Source organism: Cyprinodon tularosa, unplaced genomic scaffold (assembly GCF_016077235.1).
Source record: "Cyprinodon tularosa strain WSP-4 unplaced genomic scaffold, ASM1607723v1 ctg551, whole genome shotgun sequence".
NCBI classification, from domain to species: Eukaryota; Metazoa; Chordata; class Actinopteri; order Cyprinodontiformes; family Cyprinodontidae; genus Cyprinodon; species Cyprinodon tularosa.
Window position 1 is genome coordinate 99,357 of NW_024039287.1, and position 26,573 is coordinate 125,929.

Below are 26,573 nucleotides of genomic sequence, written 5' to 3' on the forward strand. Positions count from 1 at the left end.
TGAGATTCTCTGTGACTGAATAAAAGAAGAAGAGATTTATTGATATTTCTCTTTTAATGCTTCTTTCATGGCCTGTTTAGGGGCTAATAAGCCCCATTAAGCTACCCCTTTGAAACCGTGCCGAGAACGGTCCAAACACAGTAACCGATATAACTGTTGAGTGTAAATGCAATACAACTGAACTTGACCGTGCCAGACACAATCGAACCACGCTAAATCTAGAACTATTTCAACAGCAAGGCTCAGCATGGTTCAGTTGTTGCTCGGTTCTCTGATAACAAAGACTGCATGAGCAGACCACGTCATCTCCTATTTACAGCCAGCTGACTCATTTCGCGGGTTTTTTCCGACGTGTTAGGCTTTGCAATTCACAGACCTCTTCATGTGTTCACAACACAAACCTCTTCTCAGCCTATTAACAATGAATGGCATCAAAAGAGCGTGGTGTGATCTGGGACGATGCAAAGACCAAATTTGGGCAGAGGACGCTATCCAGGCAAATAAGTTTCTGAATGTTATTGGTGCCGCCATTTTTGTTTTGCGTAGTTCCCGCATTGAGAGCTGTGGTATTGTAGACAGCCGACAGGAGGTGAGGAACCGTGTTAGTGTGATGTGTAAAAGGTGTAAAAGCAAACAAGCTCGGCACGGTTAACTGATCCCAGCTCTGCCCAAAATTGGCAAGGATCAGTTTCAAAGGGGTGGTGTAAATGGGGTAATAGCTGGTTAGCCAACAGGTATACCATGAGGTTAAACAGCTTACTGAAAGCCAGTGTCTACAGTAAAGGGTTTTACTTACAGTAAACAAGGAGTTCAATCCCCAGACCACATCCTGGAAAAAAAAACACACATAAGAAAATTACTTATTTCTGAGATATAGGAAGAACAACTTAAAATCAGATGTTTTCACACTAGAATGACTTGACCAGGAAAATCTAAATAATCTCTTATTTCTTATATCTGAAAGTCACCACTAGGCGTCTGGCTGGTCCTGTAGCATTTCGGAGAAACATACAATTGTGGTTATAGCTGATTAATACGATAACTAGATGTTTGTTGATTGCAATCAACTTCCATTTTACTCATTTTTTTCTTTATTTCCATCCTGACAGTGTCGGTATTATTCACCTAGATCTTCATTTATATATTTTTTTTCCCAGGTTATTATTATTATTATTCTGTCGCAAGTACAGAGCAATTAAATTAACTCTGCATTTAACCCATCCCCTTTGGGAGCAGTGGGCTGCAATTGCCCGGGGAGCAGTGTGGGATTAAGCGTCTTGCTCAGAGTGGCAGTCTGTGGGAGTGGGGCTTGAACTCAAAACCTCTGGATTCCAACCGCAATGCTCTAACTACTAGGCCACACTCCCCAAAGCAGGCATTACAAAGGCTCCCTGTTTGTTTACTAAAAAAAAAAATTAAATCACCTTAAAAACCTTAAGTCAGATCTGAGATTATGTTACATCTAGCTTAAACGTGTTCTTGTTACGAGTAGAAAAAACAGTAGGATTTGCACTCAACAGGAAGGCTGAATGTCAACATCAGTATTCTCACATAATTTTGCTTTTGACATTTCCTATTTCACAAGAACAAATACAAAACTCTCCCTCTGCAAGTGCACCGTTTTCAAATTCCCCGGGCGCCAGTATAAGAAAGAGGTTCTGCCCACAACATGCATCAGGAACAAGCTGGAAGGACTCCCCAAGAAGAAAGATGCCATTTTGTTTCTGCACCCATGGAACAGAAAACATGCTTATCCATTGTTAAGGAATATGTTTGACTCTTCAAAAGACATGTTCCAGAAAAGACGTGCAGCTCTACTGCATGCCCTTTGGACATAAACAGATCTGATAATCAGAACTGTTCATGTCCAAAACAAAACAATAAACAGATCTGAAAATCAGAACTGCAAATAAACTTCTTTTTGACAGAAGCCAAATTGGATTTTGAGGTCAAGGCTAGTTAAAAAAGAAAAAAAACAAAAAAAACAGAAAAGGAAAAATCTAATATCAGGATGTGTCTCAGTTTATGTTGAAATTAAAATACACAGCATGTTTACCTCTACATACCAATACAGCCATCACAAAAAAACTGCCTAATCTACAAATGAAATGTCAAGAAAGTTACTTGTGGTAGAGACCACTTACAAACATTTTTTTTGAAGGTTACATTTCATTCATATGCACCATGGGTAAAGCAATACCCTTCAGAGAATTGTTCATAAGTTAAACTGCTGACTTAAATAAAACATCATGTCCATTTGTGTTATTCAGTGACCCACAGTTCCTGCGGGTTCTGGCCTATTTTGAAGTTATCGTAGCTGCAAGCAGTTGGACAAACAAAAAAAAATAAAAAATAAATAAACTGCAGTGCCTTTTTAAATGCAGAGGAAGTCTAGACAAATAAAACAACATAGGCAGAATTCACACAGTGATTACGAGTCAAAAGAAAGACAGAGAAACACAAAAGTAATACATCCCAGTTTGGCATCATACCGGTAATTAATACTAAAGACAGCTGTTCTTTGATGGACATTTGGCATTAATGCTTGGAAGCTCGTTTTAAGTTACTTTTTAATTATTTGAGATTCTTAATTCTACATAATAAGAAGAAGCTACGATTCTGGAATGCTTACAAATGCAGCTGTGGTTTTCTGGAGATCTGTTTTGTGCTTTCACTTTTAAAAGCAAACAATATTTCTATGCCAAGATTTTTCTAAGTTAAATAAGAATGGTTTACAAATTATTTAAGTTGACAGGCATGGAGACTGAGCGAAACCATTTCCATAACAAAACTAGTAAAGACTAACTATGTGCTACAAATTAAAATGTCAACTAAAACCACCTACATTATTCTGGTCATAGACAAAACTTACAAATACTTCCACTGTTTTCTTACAATCCCTCTTAATTAAATGTACATATTACGAAAATTATTCTTGCAATAACATTCAAAACCATAGGTGAGTCTCTAGTAGAAGTAGTACTCCATTTACAAGATGTATTACCCATCACTACATTAACCTTTGTGGCTTAACCCAGATCATGGTGTTGGACCATTAATATTTAGCCAGTCTATGATATTTTTGTTATTATGTTTCATACACTAACGGCACTTTTTGAAGCTGAGGGTTTTCTAACCTAAATATGATGCAGAGAAATGAAGATGCAGGTATGGGTTGAATGGCTGAGATATTTTTCCAAGATTAAAAAGAAAAAAATTACCAGCACCACTGGAAAAAAACAAAACAAGAAAACAAAAAGCAAAACTGTCTTAAAGTTATGGAAAGGCTCCTTTTCTGAGTAATATTTGTCACATTTTCTAATATAGGTTTTTTGTAGTTGAAGATTGTAATAGTTCCCTTTTTTGCACTTACAAGGAAATTGACTTGGTGTTGATGGTGCAGACCAATTCAATAGATATATACAGAGCACAGAATCCATAGCTTTATGCAATACATACAATATACTATATACAGTATATAGTATATAGTTATATACACAGTAGACTGTACGTTAATGTAAAGCAGGAGGTCTGCTTCTCTGGCTTACCTCAAAGATTCTGGATTCAAAAGATGTTTTTCAGATGCTGCCTTTCAAGCCAGTTTTACTACTTGCCAAACAGAACGAGCTCAGATTTAACTGCATACAATATATGCACATTATGCAAAAGAGGACAAAAGTTAGTAGTCTATGAGTGGGTTGCAGTGGAGCAGAGCGGTGACCAGAGAACAGGGACAGGAACACCTACTCAAAACAGACATTCAGCTTAGCAGCTTTTGCACTTTGTTTTTCACACATATTTTGGTGCACTCTCTGCGACACCAGCTGACACATGAACTCAAGATCAGCTGCTCACACGCATGTGACTGCATCCACACCTACCTTTGAGTAAACACAGAAGCACATTTCCAGAATAACAACAGCTGACAGAAAAGGCAACACATCCATGTTCCGGACAGAGCTCAACTTCATTTAGCCGCTACACTAATCCATACTCGGAAACCAGTCCTGATGGTTTCTGAATCATCTTCTGGTTCTTATAAAAGAAAACCTGAGGCACCACTGCAAAGAATATTCATTTATTGGAGTTTGGATGAAATATAAACACATTATTACCACATTATTTCAAGAATTTAAAACTGAGCTGCAGGTTTGAGTTTGCAATATTCAATATTCAAATATTGGACTGCAGTCAAAGAACAGAACAACAGACACCTGTTCTATAAAAAGGTATGGGGGGGGATTTCACTAATTTTTCAAAAGAATCGCCTTCTTTTAAAAAAAAAAAAAAAGTGGACATGCACAACCCTGTACCCGCTCCCAAGAGGGAACGCCTGTCAAGAGCACGTGTGCAAGAGCATACACCATATATCAATTGATTTAGCCAATAATTTACTTGTATCTTTTTAATTTAGAGCTAAAACGTCTATTTTAAAACTATGATTACTATTTTTTTTCTTGTAATTAACATATTCAGAATTTTAGGCAATAATCTTTTAAATAACAACAAATAACCCGAGGAAAAGTTTAACTGAAGAGAAAAGAGAGGAAAATAGACTCTGAAATTCTAGAATAAAAATGGGCTGAAGCCTCATCATAGGAAATTTGTAATCTAATTTTAAAAAATGGCGTTTACACACAAAAAAGTTGATCCATTCCTTGGTCTCTGCAGAGAAAAGAAGTTAGTTAGCATGGAGGGCTGAGCTCCTTCCTTGTATAACAGTTTGAAGTCATAGTTTCCATCAGAGGTAATTTTTTTTTCTGTTAAGAGAGGACAGAAGACAGCGTCCTTGCTTTGAACTTCTGCAACTGTCCTTTAACAGCTTGCAAGGGAGAGCATATAACTGAGTGAAGGCTAGAACTATCTATATCAATGAACTCTTATATCCAAGTAAAAAGCCTTCTGTTAAAAGGTTTACCTTAAACAACCCTGCACACAGCTTTGATATATTTATAGAAAGTATCCTGCTTTTACTTTCTACCCTGGTTAAGTACAGCAGTTTAACAAAGTAACAGTAGCTCACTATCAAGACATTCATTCCTACAATAGTATTTAAACCGCCTCCTCCATTAGTTCCTCATCTCTTCAGGTCGAGTTGGGTCAGTTTAACACAGTTTGATATATTTTCCATTACAAACAGTAACACTGCCAGATAGGTAAAAAAAAGTTGGAGGAGGAGGAAGAAAGAAGCAAGATGTAAATAATGGAACTCATCCAAGAACCATCAGTACAAACAAATTCATTCTTACATCGTGATTTAGGAGAAAAAGTCACATTCACCATTTTTACTTCTATTTCTTGTATTGCTCAATCAATCAAGTATAATACAAATCTGCTTTTTTATTAAATGACTACCGTAATTTTCGGACTATTAGCCGCACCTGAATATAAGCCGCAGAAGCTAAATTGCATGATTTGTACATATACGAGCCACACCGGACTATAAACCACAGGTTTTTTATGTTTAATGTCCGTCTTTTATGTTTAAGTCTGCTTCCGGAGGACCTCAGCATTCCCCCGTGCGTGGCTACCGTACTTGTGTGTTGAAGCAAATGTGACGTAAACATGGTGGATGGTAAAATCCATGGATTTAGGTATTACCATAGTGGCCATGGCTGTAAAAGTCCATAGATAAGCCACATTACTATATAAGCCGCAAGGTCGAAAATGGGGAAAAAAGTTGCGACTTATAGTCCGAAAATTACGGTACTTTTTTTTTTTTTTTTTTTTACTTAGAAGCAATTGTCCGTTTCATTAGCCGACATCATTATATATGTTGTGCAACTCTGCAATGATAAATTCGAATTTTATTCTATTGGTCAAAACTTGCATCTGGCATGTCGGTATCCAGAGGACACTGATTTAATTTGTCGTCATTTCGTCAAAAGAAATAACAGTCATACACCAGGCTACTATTGATATAACATCTGGAAGAGAAAATGGATTGAAAGTTCAGCAAAACTACTCTAACTATGAGACTTGCATTCTTTTCCCTCCATGGCAGCTCCTTGTCGGGATTGGGTCTGACTTTATTATATTAAGAGTTTTGCCGTGATCATTTTATGTGGATGCATTGTGAGAGATGGAGAGTATGATGAAGGGATGACTGACATGGTCAGGAGATGTTCATTACACGTGTGTCTGTATTATGGTGAACTCATGTTAAGCATTTACATCATAGGTTGTACCGCTTCCCTCCTTTTGGATCAAATTATTTTTCTTTTTATATTTTTTGTAACATTGCAACCACAGCATTTACAGCTGTTGTAATTTATTTCCCACTTGTCTTTTACTGGACATTTAATTCTGACGCTAAGCTCTCAGTCAGCAAACCTTTAAAGTTCTTCTTCTTTTTCTTCAATTAAATTTCTGTGAATGAACACACAGGTGTTAGGAATTTGTAGCCTTCTATGGCATTATTGGGAAAAAGGTGGACGCACAGGTGGACGGCATCAAGTTTGCTAGGATCATTCATGATCATTTACTGAAGTTAAGAATGTCTGCTGAATCCGATAAGAGCCTGAAAGTAAGAAAGTAAGAGAAATTTAGGACAAGAATAGTAAAGTGTTGCTGTATGATGCCCATTGAACGCAAGAGAAAGAAGATGCGCTAGTGTGGATGGAGACAGAGGAGAGAAACATGAAAGACACACAGTAATTAAACAGCCACTAAAACAGATTCTAAAACACGACAACTCTCAGATCCGCCATCATCACCTGTCCTTAAACAGATATTTCAAATAGTTGCATTTATTTATAAAAACATTAAAGGCACAAACAAACAGTTTACCTTTAACGTTCTGGTTGGCGCCCAGCCTGTACCGTCGATTGAATGTTCTCGCAATAAACTGCAGAGATTAAAAGGCATGCAGGACACACAATTACATTTTTTTGGCAATTTTATCAAATACTTTAAAAGAATCTGGCCATTCTTGGGCTAAACTCAACATGAATTAAAATCCTCAACAAAACAGCAACTATAGCAAGAAGGAGAATAAAGGTGATAAGTTCTGTACAAAATCCATATACTCTAAAGGAAAATGAAAGGATTACCTCAAACAGATCTCTCCATTTTCTGTGATATTCGGATGCCATATTCTGGTCAGACATCTGACTTTGGGAGGCTGGATATTAATAGAGAAAAACAAGAGATAAAGATTTTATTAAACATTTGTTTCTAAGCAGGGTTTATGGAGGGTATATTAATTATTATCATTTAAAGTTTTAGATGTTTAATCTAGAATTTAGACTGATTACCTGAGCAGAAGAATAAACCTGAAAATCTATTTTCCCAACGTGGGAGTGTCACTCATGAGGATCAGTCAATGATTTAAAATTCATCCCCTGTATGAAGTACTCTTCCTCATACGTCATCTAAACAACTGCTACAGTCTACAATCCCTGGTGTTTTTATAATCTGTACAAATTTAGGAACAACAACCTTTCTTTACCCAACGCCTTTGATCTGGAATTATCTACCACAGGAACTAAAATACTCAGATCAAACTTCTCTGTTTGGCTTTATTATCTACATATCTAAAAATATTCTTGCACAAAATTCAGAATTTTTTGCTCTAGTTTTTAAATCTTTATTTGTAATTACATCCTTATTGTTTATAGATAAACCAAGTTTTGAATTCTTGTTCTTGTAATTCTTATTGAGTTTTTATATTTGAGCTAATAAGTCTGTCTTGTAAATGAGCATCATATTACAAATAAACCACTTTTATGAATGAGGTTTTAACTTAATAAGAGAGTGAAAAAGTCAGTTTACTCAGGTTTTCCCTTAAAGGTATTGTGGAGGATTTTGTTTCGGGCAAATAAGACCCGCCCTCTCCACTTAAAAAAAAGCACATGAACAACCCTGCACCCGCTCCAGAGAGGGAACGCCTATTAAACACATGTGAGAGCACGCAAGAGCCTATTTATACTCATGCATGCTCTGTTTAAAAGTTGCAGTTCTCATAGCTCATACAAGTTTACTGTATCCGAACGTCATAACCCTAAATCCCTTAATCATAATAAAGAGCGGGGACTGACTGTTTGGACAGATGATCACTATGTTTTGCTACCTGTTGGGAACGTAGCTCCTCCTCCACTGTGCGCCACCTTTGTTATTAGTCGTCGCTGTCGAGTAGGTACAGCCTATGGCCACAGCGGGCCTCTGTAATAGCAAATCCCATATATCCGCCTCTACTGAGGCCTTTCTTTTCTTCTCATACACTTCATAGACACTTCTTCTCTTACGACCCTCTGCTCTTTTCAAAGAACCGTGGTGAGAAAGGTGAGCTTCAATGACTGGCTGAAACCGCAGCTCACCACAGATGTGTGGCTGAAAGTCCGCTTGCACAGAAAAAGATAGCTAACAGGGCAAGCACGTAGGACTGCCTTATGTAAATATATCACCAGAATGATTGATAATTAGGATGATTTAACAGATTCTTGTTAGAACCCATTGCTGTCCCACTGATAGCATGTTCTAGTATGAGGAATTCTAGAAAATTTTATTCATGCAACTTCACAGATACGATAAGTTTTAGTGAAAAAATAAAACAGAGTTGCAACAACTTTAACCTTTATGATGTCTATGCCTGGTTAACTTAAGCTTCAACATGACTCCTTTTAATAAATTTACACTGGATGATATTTTTGGCCAATTAGTTTTTGTCTGAAAGTGAGCTGATTTATAGTGCATTTATCAGAAAAAAAGCTGAAATACTGAACTAGTTCAAACTAAACTCAGAGAAGTGGTAAAGATGAAGCAAAGAAAGGAGAAAGCAGAGCGACCTTTAAAAAGAAAGTAAAAATAGTTGTATTGATTGCCCTCGTACATCACAGCCTCAATGCACCACTTTAGGATTTCATTTTGTTTTTATTTTTTTTAGGTGTCCTGACCCATCTGATTACTTTAGCTATTCACTACACCCCAAAACCTGCATCTAACCTATGATTCAGAATCTAGTAGTGAAGCAGAATTAAAAGCACACAGCATTATATCCTGGTCTTATTGGAGCTAAAAGATACTGAGGTTGAAGATGTGAGTTCATCTGATTGGATTGTCATAGCGGTATGAGTAAGAATGGGGTTATTGTTTATTTTTTGGCACTAGGGGACTTAAATTGAAAGTTACTGATGGGAAATGGGGATAGGGGGTGAAGACATGCTGCGAATGTCAACAAGCCGGGACTCGAACCCGTAACAGCCCCGTCAAGGACTAAAGCTTTCACAAAATGGGCGCTGTACTACTGATGTTAATTTTCCACTACATTCTAGTATGATAGCATTCATTATTTAAAATGGGATCATTATGGTTAGGGATGTCATTTTCAAGCTGCTGCACCAAACAAAATTGTGCTTAGAGGAGCTTCAAATTGCCAAAGTGTAAAAAAAGAAAAATAAAAACATATAACATTTAGAGACGGATAGCTGAAGCTGGTGGTATGTGAAATAGCCTGACATTTCATAATTGACATCTGGGTATAAATCTTTTAAATTATGAGTTTTAGTTGTTGCTTTAATGTTGTAAGTGTTTATTTTAATTATCTATAACCAGCACCCCATAACGTTTTTAAGGATGTCATTTAGTTTAATGCTCACCCAAAAACAATCTTGTAAAAAAGAAAATAATACTACATTAAATATCCTTATTCTTTATAATATAATTGACTTTATTTCGTTCATTAATATGCAGTAAATCAATTGATGTTAATGCAGGTACAAACTTTGGCCTCTGTTTAATCATTAGAAAAAAAGATATCGACCACTGAGGCCTGCCCCTGCTCCATAGACCCCCCCAGAGGTTTAGCCTTACTGGAAATGAGGGATTTTACCATGTTATCCTATCACGGCCCTGCTTTCATGCTGGTTGCTTCAATACACAGAGGCTCAAGCCTCAATGGGGATTTTTCATAAAGACTGACCAGCAGCATCCTGCTGCTCTATAGAGGAGAGGAGACCGCATCCGAGATTAATGTGCAACATACTCATTAAATCAGAAGCATTTTAACAAACTTTAATTTAGTTTAATGACAACATTTATGAGGTTTAATAATGCATATTTGACTAATTATTGACGTCATTACAGGGGAGATTTAGCCTCTCTACTATTCAGTGAGAAATTTGCATTGCTCTAGGCACACTTTTACCTGCATATTACCGTAACTCCCATGAGATCCTGCTGTGGGCCTCGGGTTGACAAAGGTTTTTTTGACATATCTTTAAGAGGGAATGATGAATATGCTTGGATGGCAAAAACTGAGCATGCATGACACATCTGCATCATCATCTTTCTTGGCCGATGTCAATCTTTTACAATCTGTATTTGCACTATTGTGGAAAACTGCGATAATATTAAAGGAATAGTACACCCAAAACATGATTAGCCTTCATTTTCTACTCACCCCCATGCTGAACAACACTCTGGAGTACTTTTTTGATATCTCAAATGCATCTGGAGATCTGGGAGGCTTCTTGTTGTCTGCTGACATTCAAATAATGGAGGTCTATGGCGCCCGAGGCAGAAAGGTCCATAAAAGTCCACAAAAAACGTGTCAATATTCCTCCATACTGCTCGTCCAATGTATTCCAAGTGTCCTGAGTGGGTAGCATCCAGAATTTACTCGTAACGAAGTCATTTAGAATGTTTTTAGAGCATAAACAGTAGTGTATAGGATTTCCTGAAAGCGCGCGCCGGCGCGTTCATGACGCTACGGAAACCGCGGCAGACCAAGCCAGATGAAAGTGCGCACAGCAAGAAGCCTCCCAGATCTCCAGATGCATTTGAGATATCAAAAAAGTACTCCAGAGTGTTGTTCAGCATTGGGGTGAGTAGAAAATGAAGGCTAATCCTGTTTTGGGTGTACTATTCCTTTAAATAAAGCAATGCTAGTCTTCTTTTTTGTGTCAGTGTTGCTGGGCCAGCCCTGTTGTACATATTTGGTAATGGGGCAGTGATAGTGATGCAGCACTGGATTATGAGGTTCTTATCAATGGGAGCAAAGAAGTCATTATGTCAAAAAGGTAGAGAAATGTATATCATATCAGTAAACATCTGTCAAATTTAAAACAATATTCTTTTTGATAAGGACAAACTTCTTTCCCATCGATACATCCCTGTTTTACATGTGCTCTTTGCCCTAAGGCTCTTTCCTATAACTAGGAGGAAAAAACTCTCGAGACCCTTTTAGATTTATTATCAGGCCCATAAGCTCCTATAATCCTCTTTCTGAAGGTCTCTGTTTCTTTCAATCTTACTGTGGTATATCACTCTCACTTCACTATCAGAATCCATGTCGGAGGTTTAAACAGGCAAAAAAATCTCTTCATAATGCTGACTAATGAGGTTTACTGTAATCATCAAGCAACTGCTGATAGGAAATCATAGTTAAAACATGTTAAACACTAATTATTCCTAATATAGAGAGATGTAAAACTATCATTAAAAGACAGAATATGTTAGTGTAACATGTCAGTCTAATGTTTATGTAAGATGGACAGCAATTGGGAGTAATGTTAGCATAGCAATCAGTGCCAGGATGGACTTTGTGCTGTTAGCAGAGCCTTTAAAATTGGTGTCTCCTCCTCTATACCATCACATTTTTGCTTCCAAACACAACAGAGAAGTTGACGCTGCTTCACCTGAACGTCATTTAGGTATTTAAGGAGTTTATTTAATGTTTGTATTTAGAAACAGAACCTTCATAAAGTTAATTCTGTATCCTTGTCGCCATTAAACTGTAATAATCCTGGACTGGACTCTGGATGTATTCATTCCTCAGCTCTGGCTTTACTTCTCTTGTCAATACCAATTCGGATCCGCCTAAGAAGGTACGCCCTTTAATGGACCGTGGTAACTCTATACCACTTTAAAAAAAGTTATTCTAAAGGGACATTATATATTAACAAATATTAGCATAATCTATTAATCAACCATTAATCGTAAAATTGGTTATTTGTTTACATCCCTAGTTCATATATTTAAAAGAAATGCAAAAAAACATTATAAATTATGGTTTCCTAATTTATAACATGAATGTAAAAAGCAAAAAGACAAACACCTAAAAGAAACTCTCAAAACTACTCACCACCATGTTATAAGCTTCAGGGACATCTATTTCAAACTGAAACCTCCCACTCTGGTAGTAACCCTCATCTGAAGAGAGAAAAAGAGATATTACTGACAGACCAGGATAAAAGGGTCCTTTTTACAAAAACATCCTCCTGGTAAAAAACCTTTCATTCGTCATTCAGTCATTATCGAGGTTAAATGCACCTTTATAACCAAGAGATCAGGTTAAAGAGAGACCCAAACAGGCTCAAATTGTTTGTTCTTCTTTCAGCCGAGCTTACCACCAACCCACGATGAGAACTTTACTGTTGGACAACAGTGATAATGTTAAACAGCATCAAAACATGGATGTAGCTGAACATTTATTTAGCAAATGTATTTCTGTTTATTCAGTAAAGCGATTCTGCAGTTACCACAACATGATTTGATAGATGTGTTTTTGCTTTTTAAACACAGTACAGAACAAGCTAGCCTCATTTAAACCTGACAGTAGCTCACCAGCATTATTTATTTAAAATGTCAAACCCTGACAAATAGAAATAACTGGATCCAAAGAGATCTAATTGCCAATAACTCAATTTGTCAATTTTGTTTCAGCCATCACCATATGCAAACACACTGGCTATATTTATTTCACTGAACGAAATTCAGCATTTTGAAATGAGGTGGTTACAGCAGAGTAGGTAGAGCATTTTTTTTCTTCCCCCATATAAATTGGCATTTTGATCCCCACCTTATATTGAAGTGGGGTGCGGTTTATTTTGCCCTCTCAAATGCATAGACGAAATCAGTGCTTGGATGAGCCATAATATTGTAAAGCTTAATAAACACAACACTGATGAAATAATTGTTAGACAAAAGGAGGAACCTTCAAAAAGTTACAACACAGGTTTGATTACTAGAGCTAGAAACCACTGATCAGGCTCAAAATCTGGGTGTAGTGATGGACTTGATAGACCTGAACCTTCAGAGGGACGTAAAGACAAACAAAGTTGGCCTTCTATCGCATAAAGAAGTTCTCCAAGGTTAAAAGAATAATGTCCCAGCAGGATCTAGAAAAGTTAATCCATGCGTTCATCTTTAACAGATTTATTGCCATGATGTCTTCAAAGGTTAACTGCAGCTGATCTAGAATGCTGCTGCCTGCATCCTCACTAAACCTATAAAAAGTGGAGCATATAACCCCGGTTCTGAAGAAGTTAAACTGGCTCCTCATATCTCAGATAATAATACTTTAAAATACTTATCTTATTCTATAAATGACCCCAAAAAAAGTTAAAAAAGAATCAACTAGACAAGTTTGAAGACGTTTCGCTTCCCGTCCAGGAAGATTTTTCAATTCAAAATGTCACAATTAGCGTTGAGTTTAAGGCTTTATAGAGTGGACCAAAACAAAACCTTGTTTTGGCTTAGAAAACATGCAAATTGAACCGAGCAAACAGGTCTGCCCCTTAGGAACGGGCAGTCATTTACAATACCCGACACTGGTATATGCCTCTGAAAGGGGGTCATTAGAGGGAATTGTTGGCCTGTCTGAATAAGCTAGATATTCTGGTCCCCTTTAAGGAGGTGGGGGTTGCAATGATAGTGGGAAGGAATCAACTCTATTGCTGCATTGTAGGTTTTTGAAAGCTTAAACCTGAGTCCACCCCCTCTGTTTAAGGCTGTTTTTTCTTTCTTAACATAGATGGCTTCCTTCACACCCCTCTCAAATCTAAATCTATAAATCACAGAGTGGCTTAACATCAAAATACATTACTAAGTTGCTGTCAGTTCATCATACGCTCAGACCTCTTCTAGCTCAAGCCTAGTCTGAAACAGAACCAAATATGGAGAAGCAGGATTTAGGAGTCACCGATCTGTCCAAAGGTAAGAGACTGAACACAGTAAACTTCAGGTAGAGGGAACAAGGATGTACAGAATGAGGGTGAATAAGAACTAAGAGACAGTTTGAATTACTTATTACAACCTTAATGAAGACTAAAATGTAATAACAAATAGCCTGGACTGTTTTGTTTCCTTCAGTCTTTTACGCTGTAAAATTCTTCTTTTTAATCCATTGATTGTTGATATTTTACAGAAGATTAATTCATGAGAGTCAGACTCCAAAATAGCTGGCAAACCACAATTTATTAGCCCTCAGACATGTATCAGTTCTATTAAAGCTGATGTAAAATACAGATAAAAATATCCCTGAAAAACACCAAGGCTTTTATAGTGCGTCCTATTTTTGGTACACTGCTGTAAACAGAAAACATTTAAACAGATTTCGCTTTGGTCTCCCTGTTGCATTGTATGAGTAAGGTCTCTCTGAAGCTCTGTTGATTCATATTATTGATTGATTTATATCAACATAAATATTGATTTATATTAGTCAGAAACACAAATCCTCACATTATTATGCCGTATCCCTTCCGTCATGTTAAACTAAAGGTTGCTAGGGTTTATCACTTGAGGTTTATCAAAGTGATAAACCTCATTATCATTTATATTAATTCGACTTAGAAAAACTGTGCGGAGAAACTCACTCAGATTTTTTTATATTGTTAAATTGGGACAGAGTATAAAGTGTGGAAATAAAAGTATTTTAATATTCTCATGTGCCTTCCAAAATATTAAAAATCTTGAAAAGAATAAAATAGTTTTTTTTTTTTTTTTTCAATACAGTCCAGGAACCTAAAACACATGTTTAAGTGGTAAGAAATTGAGAATGTAGTTTAAAAAAAGAAGTTTTGATGGATGAATAAAGGCAGAAGCAAGAGAAAGGCACATCCTCTGAACAACAGCTTCAGTAGGAGGTAATGAACAATTCATGACTGTCTGCAGTAGGCAGGAAAAATAAGTCTTTGTTGTTAAGAAGCATTTGACTTCTGAAAATGTTACTGCTTTTCCTCATTGTCTGGTGGATAACTGAAGAAAGCAAGTACTGCCAAGTCTCAAATCTAAAAATCAGTGGTTTCCTCCTGTAGGCAGAGAGCATAACACAAAGTGATGTCTTCATAGTACGACTGGTTTTGATATTCATTGCTACTGAGTGCGCTCTGCAGTATATATTTATAAGAAGACAGTTGGTCCGCAGGCTAAAAATTAAAAGATTTGGATTCAAAACATGGCATGGCGCCAAGACAGAAACCCAAACAGTAGTGTATGTTTTTGCATTTTTAAGCAGAGACGAGTCTGTTCATTTGTTTTGTTTGAAATTCAGCAAGATGACAAAGAGAAGCAACAAAGCATTTCAATAATTTATGCCCCTCATAAGTAAATCATACAAGTCAAAAGAGGAATCACTGTGAAGGATTTCAAAAAACTTTTACTTACCAACTAGAGGAAAATAAATTATTCATAATAATAATGTAGAGGAATCTCATTATATTAAATTATAAGTCAGTAGGGCTGCAACTAACGATTCTTTTGCTAATCGATTAATCTGTTGATTAGTGTTTTGATTAATTAGTTAATAATCAGATAGCCAAAGAGAGTTTTACAGAATTAAAGTAGGTAAAACCAAACCTTTAACTCTTGGGAACTCTGGATAGAGCATATTGAGAAAAATGTTGTTGTTTTTTTTATCTTAAATGCAAAATGTTCATATATTTCTTTCTGCAATTTAGGTATATTTACTGCTGTAGGTGGGTCGCTCTGTCAGCTAAAGTCATGTTTTAGAGTCTCTGTACTCCAGTTAACGAGTAATCTATTACTAAAGTAGTTGATCCCAAACATCCTGGACAGAAACTGTTAAGACTTTTACCTTAAGAAAATATTTGTCAAAACCAAGTCTTCACAGAGACAGTTCCTTCCTCCAGGCTGTCAACCTAATAAACACAGCCTGATTAATCAGCTCACTAATGTGGAAAAAATATTCATATTACACAGACTCACAACCTGTCTTTTCTCTGTTTTTCTTTTTGTCACATAAAGAAATTATTCTATTCTTTTTTATATTTCCCAACAAAAAACATTTTCCTAATGTGCGCAGTTCTCCCCCAGAACTGTAGGGACTCCACCCGAATGTGTGCCCCAATATTAGCAACACAAATATCAGCATCATTTAAACAGGACATATTTCCTTGAAACCATTTGGACTCCATACAAAAATACACTATAGACTAACTCAGTTAGAAAAGTTCCAGACTTGCAGTAGATTTGTTTCTACCAGACACAGCTCTGGCTATAATTATCCCTACTTTTCATCTTTTGCTCCAGTTTGCCAAAATACTTTAACTAAATGCAGACTCTTGTCAGATGTTCTGAACATACACACACTCTGCAGCTCTCTTAAAATATTCAAAAACAATATGTAACTTATTGTCATACAAAGGAAGCATCTCTGTATCAGAGAAATAGAGAAAATCTGGTCTAGTCTAGGTTCTCTTTCATCATTGTCCTGGTTAAACAGTAAATAAATGATAGGTCAGAGCATGTTCACCTCACAGTGTTGCTGGAGACCCCATTCCTCACAGACACAGGGGGTCTGACACCGCGGTGCTAAATGGTTTCACTGAAAAAAAACATAGCCTCAACAAAACCTTGGACCCCTAGGGGTGCATCAAACTGTTCTTTTACAGGACTACACCAGAAAAAGAAGATGTTTTATGTCTGAACAAAAGTTTTCAATTATTACTAACATATTTCCAAAAGTGTGTGAACTTCTAATGCAGATTTCCCACACAGCCTCCTCCTGGGAAGTAAGACAATGCGCCTGTGTCAGAGAAAGTCTCCAGCAATATTGAACAGCGACTGTACTCGGCTTCAAGGGCTGCTGCCGTACTCATTTTTCTGCTGACCAGCATGATTCTTCAGAGCCAGTCATCGATACTTTGTTAGATACGGAAACATGTGGTATAAATACCAGAGCACAGAAAGCCTAATCCATCATCTGAGGTGCTGTAAAGGAAACATTGGGATTTCTATACTGTACTTTATGTACCATATCCTCCTCGTTTTAAGCTTCCCTCCACACCACTGCATGTATTTCACACAGTGAGAGCTGGAAATCTACAAAAGTGCTGTTCCCATGTATGCCTGTTCTGTTCATGTGAGAACTCTGCTTAATAACACTGTAATAAAACATTTATTTTAAGGACTCTGCTTGACTTTAAGGATTGTGAATAAAGGTTGGCCTGGTTTATAAACACCAAGTCCCTTATAAAAGTTTATATTCAGCAGCTTTTCTATATTACAGACAGAAACTGTTACATATTTTATTGTGATTAATATAAAAAAGGTAAAAATGGTTTTATTTTTCTAAAAGAAAGAGGGTTAACGAGTTAAGGGGAGAAATAAACTTTGGAAAACTATCTAAAACAATAGGGCAGAGAATGTGAACAGGACTTCAAATGTTCCATCCTCTACTTTGTGTTGGTCCTTTACCTAAAATTCAACAAAAATGTGTGGCTGCAACATGAGAAAACATGATCAAGGGGTATGATTCATTTTGTAAGGCACTGTCAGAGTTAAGCTTGGGAAGCGTCTGGTTCAAATGTTCAGATAGTGAGGCGGCTATTTATGAAACTCCTATATGCTTTGAGAATAACGCTGAGTTACAGTAAACAGTCCATTATAGCTCTGAGATATGTATACGATAACAGGAGCATGAGAAAACAAAAGGACACAAAGAAAAGATGGGAGGGGAGCTCAGATAGGCGTAAATCTTGAATTTTCTACATAACAAGTCCACATGATTTTTACCTTCATCTCAAAACAAACTAGACAGCCCTGACCCTGGGGCACGCTTCTCTATACTTTCTACTGTGGAGAAAAGTGACATAACATCTACTGAAACTCAATTAGGAGAACGGAAGCAGAAAGAATAATGTAACAAACATAATTTCATGTGTTGTTTTTCATTTGACAACTGGGAAAAATTACACATATTGTTCTATAAACACACATGCGCTCCTTTGCATGTTCAACTGCTTCTTCATAAAAGAAATGACAAAAACATGTTTGAAAATAAACACGGCTGGTAGATTAATAAGAAATGCAGAGCAAAATGTGGAGCAGGATGCAAAACCAAATACTGTTAAGATAAAATCAGGAGAGAGAGCAGAGGACGGTGATGTGCGACGGGACGGAGGTGGGACGGTAGCGCCTAGAGAGTCAGTCTTTTTAAATAATTGAGCGAGTCTTTTCCTGAGAACCCAATCTCCATATCAGCTCCTTTTAAAAGAACAAGACACCAATCCTTCTCACTAATCGCTGATCTTTGTTTTTTTCTCTGCAGATATTGCTTACCAAGATCTTCCTGACAGCTAATCTGAGGTAAAGGTGCCGGCATGGGTGACACAGAGAAGACAAAATTACAAAGAGGCATGTGTAAGTTGAGGGCAGAGAAGAGAGACGCATGCTGAGGAAGGCTGACTGGGTTCTACTGAGGTTGGCTGTCAGCCTTACTACTTTCAGATCGCTTCCAAGCTGGTTTAGTTTGGGTTTGATCCACATACACTATATTGCCAAAAGTATTTGCTCACCTGCCTTGACTCACATATGAGCTTAAGTGACATCCCGTTCCTAATCCATAGGGTTCAATATGACGTCGGTCCACCCTTTGCAGCTAGAACAGCTTCAACTCTTCTGGGAAGGCTGTCCACAAGGTTTAGGAGTGTGTTTATGGGAATTTTTGACCATTCTTCCAGAAGCGCATTTGTGAGGTCGCACACTGATGTTGGACGAGAAGGCCTGGCTCTCAGTCTCCGCTCTAATTCATCCCAAAGGTGTTCTATCGGGTTGAGGTCAGGACTCTGTGCAGGCCAGTCAAGTTCATCCACACCAGACTCTGTCATCCATGTCTTTATGGACCTTGCTTTGTGCACTGGTGCACAGTCATGTTGGAAGAGGAAGGGGCCAGCTCCAAACTGTTCCCACAAAGTTGGGAGCATGGAATTGTCCAAAATGTCTTGGTATGCTGAAGCATTCAGAGTTCCTTTCACTGGAACTAAGGGGCCAAGCCCAGCTCCTGAAAAACAACCTCACACCATAATCCCCCCTCCACCAAACTTTACACTTGGCACAATGCAGTCAGACAAGTACCGTTCTCCTGGCAACCGCCAAACCCAGACCCGTCCATCAGATTGCCAGATGGAGAAGCGCGATTCGTCACTCCAGAGAACGCGTCTCCACTGCTCTAGAGTCCAGTGGCGGCGTGCTTTACACCACCGCATCCGACGCTTTGCATTGCACTTGGTGATGTATGGCTTGGATGCAGCTGCTCGACCATGGAAACCCATTCCATGAAGCTCTCTGCGCACTGTTCTTGAGCTAATCTGAAGGCCACATGAAGTTTGGAGGTCTGTAGTGATTGACTCTGCAGAAAGTTGGCGACCTCTTCGCACTATGCGCGTCAGCATCCGCTGACCCCGCTCCGTCAGTTTACGTGGCCTACCTCTTCGTGGCTGAGTTGCTGTCGTTCCCAAACACTTCCATTTTCTTATAATACAGCTGACAGTTGACTGTGGAATATTTAGGAGCGAGGAAATTTCACGACTGGATTTGTTGCACAGGTGGCATCCTATCACAGTTCCACGCTGGAATTCACTGAGCTCCTGAGAGCGACCCATTCTTTCACAAATGTTTGTAAAAACAGTCTGCATGCCTAGGTGCTTGAATTTATACACCTGTGGCCATGGAAGTGATTGGAACACCTGATTCCAATAATTTGGATGGGTGAGCAAATACTTTTGGCAATATAGTGTACTTCCTCATCATCAACCGTAACGAATGAGACCTTGTATGGCATGACCTTCCATCCCTTCCAGCCATGTGGAGTAAAATAATTATTTAAGCTAGGATACAAATTAAAGTTTGGGTTGAGGAGTATCCATTAGGATAAATCAATCAATTTATAGGGAAAATTGGTTAAGAGTTATCTTTAGGAGCCAGGATTCTGGTTGTTGTAGAGTGATAAAAGGACGCCATCTATTCATTGAGTTTGTAATTATTTATGATCGCTCTGTTTTAAAATAAACTAACCTTACATTTTTATGTAAGTTAGAGAGCTCAGAAAAGCATAGAAGCATTTCTATAAACATTTATTTAGCTAGTAATTATGATCCGTTCGCTATGGATCCAAATATGATGTAACAAAGAGGATTATTTCTCCTGGCCACTGGCCACAAGGGCAGACTAGGACTGATGCATATGTTGCCAACCCGTACAGTGAGGAGGAAGTAAGGGATGGTAAAAATATCTCACTGCAAGAGAACTGCACTAAAATGCATCACCTTGGGTCCATCTAGCCTCCATAACAATTATTAGACATATAAACATACAAAGCAGTTGTTTGAATAAGCATGAAAAGAAAAATAAGATATCCTGCCATCTCAAAGAAAAAAAAACATTATAACTCTGTGGAAAAATCCTCAAACCCTCTGATTAGTGGAGGATCTTTAACGATGTGGGCCCGTTTCTATTCTAAAGATTTCAGAAACCTTTACAGAGCACAGAATATATAATAGTGGTGTTTGGAAAAAAAAAATCTATTGTGATTTTTGGCTGCCCAGTATAAATATTGATCTTTCAGTTCCTAATATTGATATAAAAGAAACAAAAAATATTTTATCTAAAACAATGAGGGAAAATGAGCTTCCATTGCACTGCCACTCTGGTAGAGAGCGCCGTGGGGTCATTTTAATGTGAAGCGCAGCACCATTTCTGTAGTTGAAGCAGTCCCAGTAGAAGACGTGGAATGACTCGAACCTCAAACAACATGGATTCTGATGAACATATGCAGCACTTACTTTTTTATCTACACATTTCCTTTTGATAGCTGGGTAAAATATCACAATATACAGTGATATTACCATATTATGATAATATCATATTATGACCCAAGTACTGTGACATGTATCGTATGGTAAGACATATGCCAATACTCACCCCCAGACTTTATAACAGCATGAGATTCAGCAATTTGATAAACCAAAAATGTGCCTTCATTGTTTCAAATAGGACAATGATCCAGAACAAATCGCCATAAATGGCTGATACAACACACACAAACACACACCCATACAAATTAGGGTTGTCAAAAGTATCGATACTCAAAAAAGTAATGTTGTATCCGGATACAATACTCGTTTTTAAAAGTATCGATACAGTGCTACCACCATGGCACCTAAGCAGTCATTCATCTAAAGTGCAGAATAGTGAAAAATGCACTTTCTGAACACTGTGTGATTGAATAATTCTACGCACTTTTCAGTTTCAGACTGTTTTTTTGTAACAGGTGTAGCTGCTGAGAATTATTTTTGTTTCTTAAGTGGTTTGGCTAGTGTCATTATTATGTGTGCAAAGCATAGCCAAGGAAGGAACACTTAATTTTTATTTTATACGTTTTTTATCAAGCTTGCTTAATATTGTGCACAGCATACAACCTTTATTGTATTTATTTATTGTATTTTATTTATTAATGAAAATATTTCTGTAGAATTTTGGAGTCTTTGTTTTTATCCTTGTGGTATCGAAAATGGTATCGAGTATCGAATATCTTTCTTAGTATCGGTATCGAGTTGAAAAGTTAGTACCGTGACAACCCTAATACAAATTACCCATTTTCTAAGCCGTCAAATTTCATAGCCCTAAATGCCCAAACTTTAGTCTTGGAAAAAAACTAAAAACTGGAAGATAAGAGGCGAGACCCTTTTTTGTTAGGAGCTAGAAGGGTTTCATGGGAAAAAAATTTAAATATTGTTAGTGCAATGATTAACTTTAAGCTGAAAAACAAGTCAAATACAAACAGCTTTAAGATTAGTGTCGATTTCATTTATCTATTGAGTGTTTCATTTAGTGATTTGAGTTACAGAAATAAAGTTTTCACTAATATCCAGATAGACAGACAGGCAGATCATTTATTCCTACAGAAACTACAGAAACAACAGATTTGTTTGAGTCCATAGCTTTTGCATAATACATTAACTGCTGGTCAGCTTTTCTAAATGCAGGTAATGGAGAAGGTGACACTGGGTTTAGACTCTGTTACAGTTTCCCTGTGACGAGTAGGGAACAGGAAGTGACAGGTAAGACAACCTCCAAAGACTTGTGTAATTCCACACGGGTGTGTTTGTGTTGTACAAAACTCGATAGGTAGCCCACTTAGCCTGGAAGAATACTGAGCAAGCAAAATGGACCCCAGGATGGGCCGATCAAAGTGCAAGGCTTATGTGGAAATATAGAAGAGAGCTCCAAGTGCCACTCATTGTGAATATGCACGCAGAATTAGAAACAAAACTGCTAACAGTTGCACTTTTACTCTCAGCCTTCCCTTAACCTGAAGGGAAATCTTTATGAGTCCCTTCTTTACAATAGGAGAGTATGTAGAGGTTTATAACATTGTCTTACCTGGAATAGTTTAAGTTGTGCAGTTCAAAATAAAATATAAAATGTCAGTTGTAGAAGTTTCTATCAACAAAACAAATAAATGTTACTCTTACCAGGAGACACTGCCAGCTGAAAGTGATGCAGCTTATTCTCATCTGGGAAACTTGCTTTGCATGTACCTGCAAAAAGTAAAAACAATGGTGAGACGGAGACTGACAAGACTCTGCATCTAAGGTCAAAAGTTTCAGTCATCACCAGCTGTTTGGAAAGCAATAACCTGCACACATTAAGCATTGAAGCCACTGTTTATATCTAGAGTCAAAACTGAGAAACTGCCTCTAGGAGTGCCTAAAGCACCATATCTCCCCCTGGTGTTCGACGATATGTACTACAAGCATGATTAATGCCTGCACTGCCTTTTTTTTATTATCCTCCTGATAAATCTCTTCTGTATTCAAACTTAATGCAACACCATAAAGACAAACTATTTATTTTAGTTTAGAATTGTCAGTAGCCATTAAAACTATCATAGAACCATATGGCAACACAGGTATGCTAAGACTTCTATATTATTTTTCTCCATCAGCTGTTTGATTTGTAGAGGAGCACAAAATATAGAAAACAGCAAAAACTATATGGAATGAACGGTAAATTGACCCTTTTTTTGACCCACAATTTTAAGCTAAAGGGTCAGAGTGGAGGGAAAACGCCTTATTGTGAAAGAGACCGTCATCAAAATTTATCACGTTTGGGCTCCCTTCGTTCTCCATTACTTTGCAACCCTATTCCATACAATTTCCTCCCTCCACTTCCCTGGTGTGGCTGTACTTCCACACGTGCATATCAGTTTTGTAGCTTAGTCATTTCCTGTGACGGATGATTGCCATCGACAACAGCTTTACCAAGTGTATTTATCCTTAATTTGAGTAGGTACATGAGATAGTTTGCCAATGGAATGAGTATTTTTTCTCTTAAAATAAGATAATTAGATAATATGCAATTGAAATAAGACAATGCAAATGTTTTTTTCTTATTTTAAGTGTAACTTGTCTTGTTCCATTGGCATAATGTCTCTTTTAGCTCCTCAATCCAACAACAAATACACTTAATTTAAGAAAAAATTACTTGATTTACTAGATTTAGATTTTTTTTCAGTGCAAGCAATTAGAATCCAGACACTAAATGTTCATATGCTGCTAACATGACCTGTTTTATCCTTAATAATGGAGAATTTATGTGAGGAGGGCAGCAGCTAAAACAGACCTGCAGAATTCTGGCGTTTGAAAAAATAATGTAAGTATCAGGCTGTTGACAAACACCAATAAACTTGTCATCATCATTTATACAGTAATAATAATAAAAAAAATCTATTCATGTTTTAAAAAGAATCAGTTCAGTAACTAAAAAATGACTTCCACCTGGAGTATCCCAATAAAGATGAGGAGCATCTCCTGTTAATTCAGGACAATGTTTTTATTCTACTCCCACTTTCAGTGACTTAGCCTTGAGCAGAATAAAGAGCAGGGAAATGTATGGCATACTTACTAGGGAGATTGGCTTCAAGTTCTGCAACTTCTGTTGGGATAAAATAAAAAGGATGAGTCAGAACAAAGTAAAAATGAGGATCCATGAAACTCATTGGGATAAATTAGCTGTTTCTGAAACTCTCGCACTGTGCAGCTTGTTTGGGTTAATTCCTTTGAGTGTTTTGGTTCCTGAAGTTTCAAAGTGTTTGGAACAACATGTAATTAGGCCAAAAGCAGAGAACTCTCCCACAAGTTTTCTGCATATCTGTCCACATCCATCTGCATATGGAGACGAAATAAAGAAAAAGTATATATCTTGCTTTGAGCACAATGATGCAGTGGGAAAATTAGACAGAAAATGTATGAGCAGAACAAAAAGGGGAATCAGAGGGAAAACAGAGGAGGGGTAATCTGCTGGTGAGATTCGGCTCTGTTTTGTTAAACGTTGTTTCAGTCACTATGAGATACACACAATTACCATGTTTTACTAAGCACTACTGTCGCTCTCATTATATTTTTATTCATAGAAATACATTTTTTATGGACAAATCTAATTAGTTTCTCATCTTTAAAAACTTTTATTCAATTTCCTTCTGACAGAGAAGAAACCTAATAAAAACGCCACCATCAGACTTATTGTTTAACAAAAAAAAAAATATGTATAATTCAGATAAAATACTTTCCATTAACACAATTCAATTCAAAAATGTTTTAATAATCCCAAAGGGAAATAAATGTTGCACGTCTTGTAGAGGTTTCTTCAACAAGTTGTTCTGGATGTTAATAGCTGTAGGCATGAAGGATCCTCTGTAGCCGACTGTTTTGCAGTGGATTTGGTAGAAGCCTGTTGTTGTTCAGTCTGATTGTCCATACAGTTCTTTATTTTGTAAAATCATCTAAGAGGTTGTAGAAGAGTACACTGGACAGAGCCGGCCTTCTTTATCAGCTTTTTTTAAGTCGTTTGCTCTGATGCTGTTACCCCAGCAGATGATGGAAGAGTTCACACTTTCCACAACAAACTTATAGAAGATCTGCAGCATCTTACTGCAAACACAGAAGGACCAAAGCTTCCTTAGGAAGTGCAATCTGCTCTATACCTTCTTGTAGACGGCTTCACAGTTGTGTCTCCGGTCTAGCTTGTTGTCCAGGTGAACACCAGGGTATTTATACTCCTCAACTACCTCAACTTCTTCTCCCACGATGTTAATAGGATTCAACTAGTTCCTGTTTCTTCTGAAACCTACAATCATCTCCCTTGTTTTGTTCACATTTAGGATCAGATGATTCTTCCCACGCTGCAAAGAGATTCACCAGCTCCCTGTACTCAGCTTTTTGTCCACCCAATGACTGTAGAGTTATCCGAGTATTTTTACAGATGAGAATACTCTGTCTGGTACTGGAAGTCCAAGGTGTGTAGAGTAAAAACGGATGGTGAGAGTGCTGCCCTCTGTGGTGCTCCTGTGCTGGTGACTACTTGATTAGTTAGTTGACCCTTCAGTCAAACAAACTGTGGTCTGTTTTTCAGGTAGCCTTTGTCCAGGCGGTTGTTGATTCCTCCACCTGAGTCTACTTCTGGATTGATCTTGAACATCACTAGAACTGTCTCCTGGGTCAGGCTGAGGTTGAAGAGTTGTTTTCAGATCACAGAGCTGCTCTTCACAAGCCTTCAGGACTCTGGGACTGACATCATCAGGACCTGATGCCTGATTGGGATTCAGTCTCTGCAACTGCCTCTTCACCACAATCCAGAACTTTTTATCAAAGTATTCATTTATTTGAATATCTTACTTTTTTTCATTTAAACTGTGTTAGATGTTGATTTTAGTCAGTGATACATTATTTTAAATAACTTTTTTAATATAGATTTTATAGTTCTGATTTTAATTTAGTCTTTTATGCAATGGTGTTATGTTGTTCCACTGTACAGCACCGTGCTTTATAAATAAAGTTAGATTGGATTTACTTATAGTAAACATTCTAAACACATATGTTTTATTACATATCTACATTTTAAAGTTTTTTTTCTGATAAACATTAATATTCAACTTTAATCTCATTGGTTAACATAACTTACTTATTGAAACTGATTTGATTTTAATGAATGTTTCTATAATTCTAACATTTAATTCAATTCACTTCAAGTTTTAAATACTTAAATGTATATACACTTTATACATCGTAAATGTAGATATACTTTATATATTTAAATACACTCAAATATTTAGTTTAAAACTCTATTAAAGAGTCAACGTTTATTCAGCAATTATCAGCTCAAAGCCTTTTAGCTACTATTTTAGGGAAAACTGGGCCTTTGGCTTAACATGCTACTCATAAAAAATACAAATTTGTGTCACTTATTAAAAATAGTTTGCTTATTTAGGCAACTATAACTATTTTTTAAATTCAGTTTGCTCATAAATAAAACCTCCATTGTGTTACTTCTTAAATTAATTGCCTTTTTACGAGTAAATGTATAAGATTCACAACCTAAAAGCCCTCTTTGTTTTGTTTGTAGTAGTTTGTTAGATGAACTCGAGCAAAATAAATCATAATCGTGGTTGGTGGTTTCAGATTTTCATAACAAGAACCAATAAAACAACAAAGCATTAAAAAAAATCAACACATAACTGAGACATGTCTGATCTCTGTTGTTTATCTGCCTCTTAA

General features: G+C 37.1%; 1 protein-coding gene across 1 annotated transcript in view; it reads right to left on the minus strand.

Moving 5' to 3' along the window:
• Nucleotides 1-26,573, minus strand: part of ube2f (ubiquitin-conjugating enzyme E2F (putative)) — a 54,719-nt gene that overhangs the window by 19,994 nt on the left and 8,152 nt on the right. Inside the window, exons 3-8 of the mRNA XM_038305138.1 lie at nucleotides 23,926-23,955; nucleotides 22,494-22,559; nucleotides 12,083-12,150; nucleotides 7,053-7,123; nucleotides 6,790-6,847; nucleotides 797-829 (exon numbers count right to left, since the gene is read on the minus strand). Coding sequence (XP_038161066.1) covers nucleotides 797-829; nucleotides 6,790-6,847; nucleotides 7,053-7,123; nucleotides 12,083-12,150; nucleotides 22,494-22,559; nucleotides 23,926-23,955 — 326 coding nt within the window. The remainder of the gene's footprint in view (nucleotides 1-796; nucleotides 830-6,789; nucleotides 6,848-7,052; nucleotides 7,124-12,082; nucleotides 12,151-22,493; nucleotides 22,560-23,925; nucleotides 23,956-26,573) is intronic.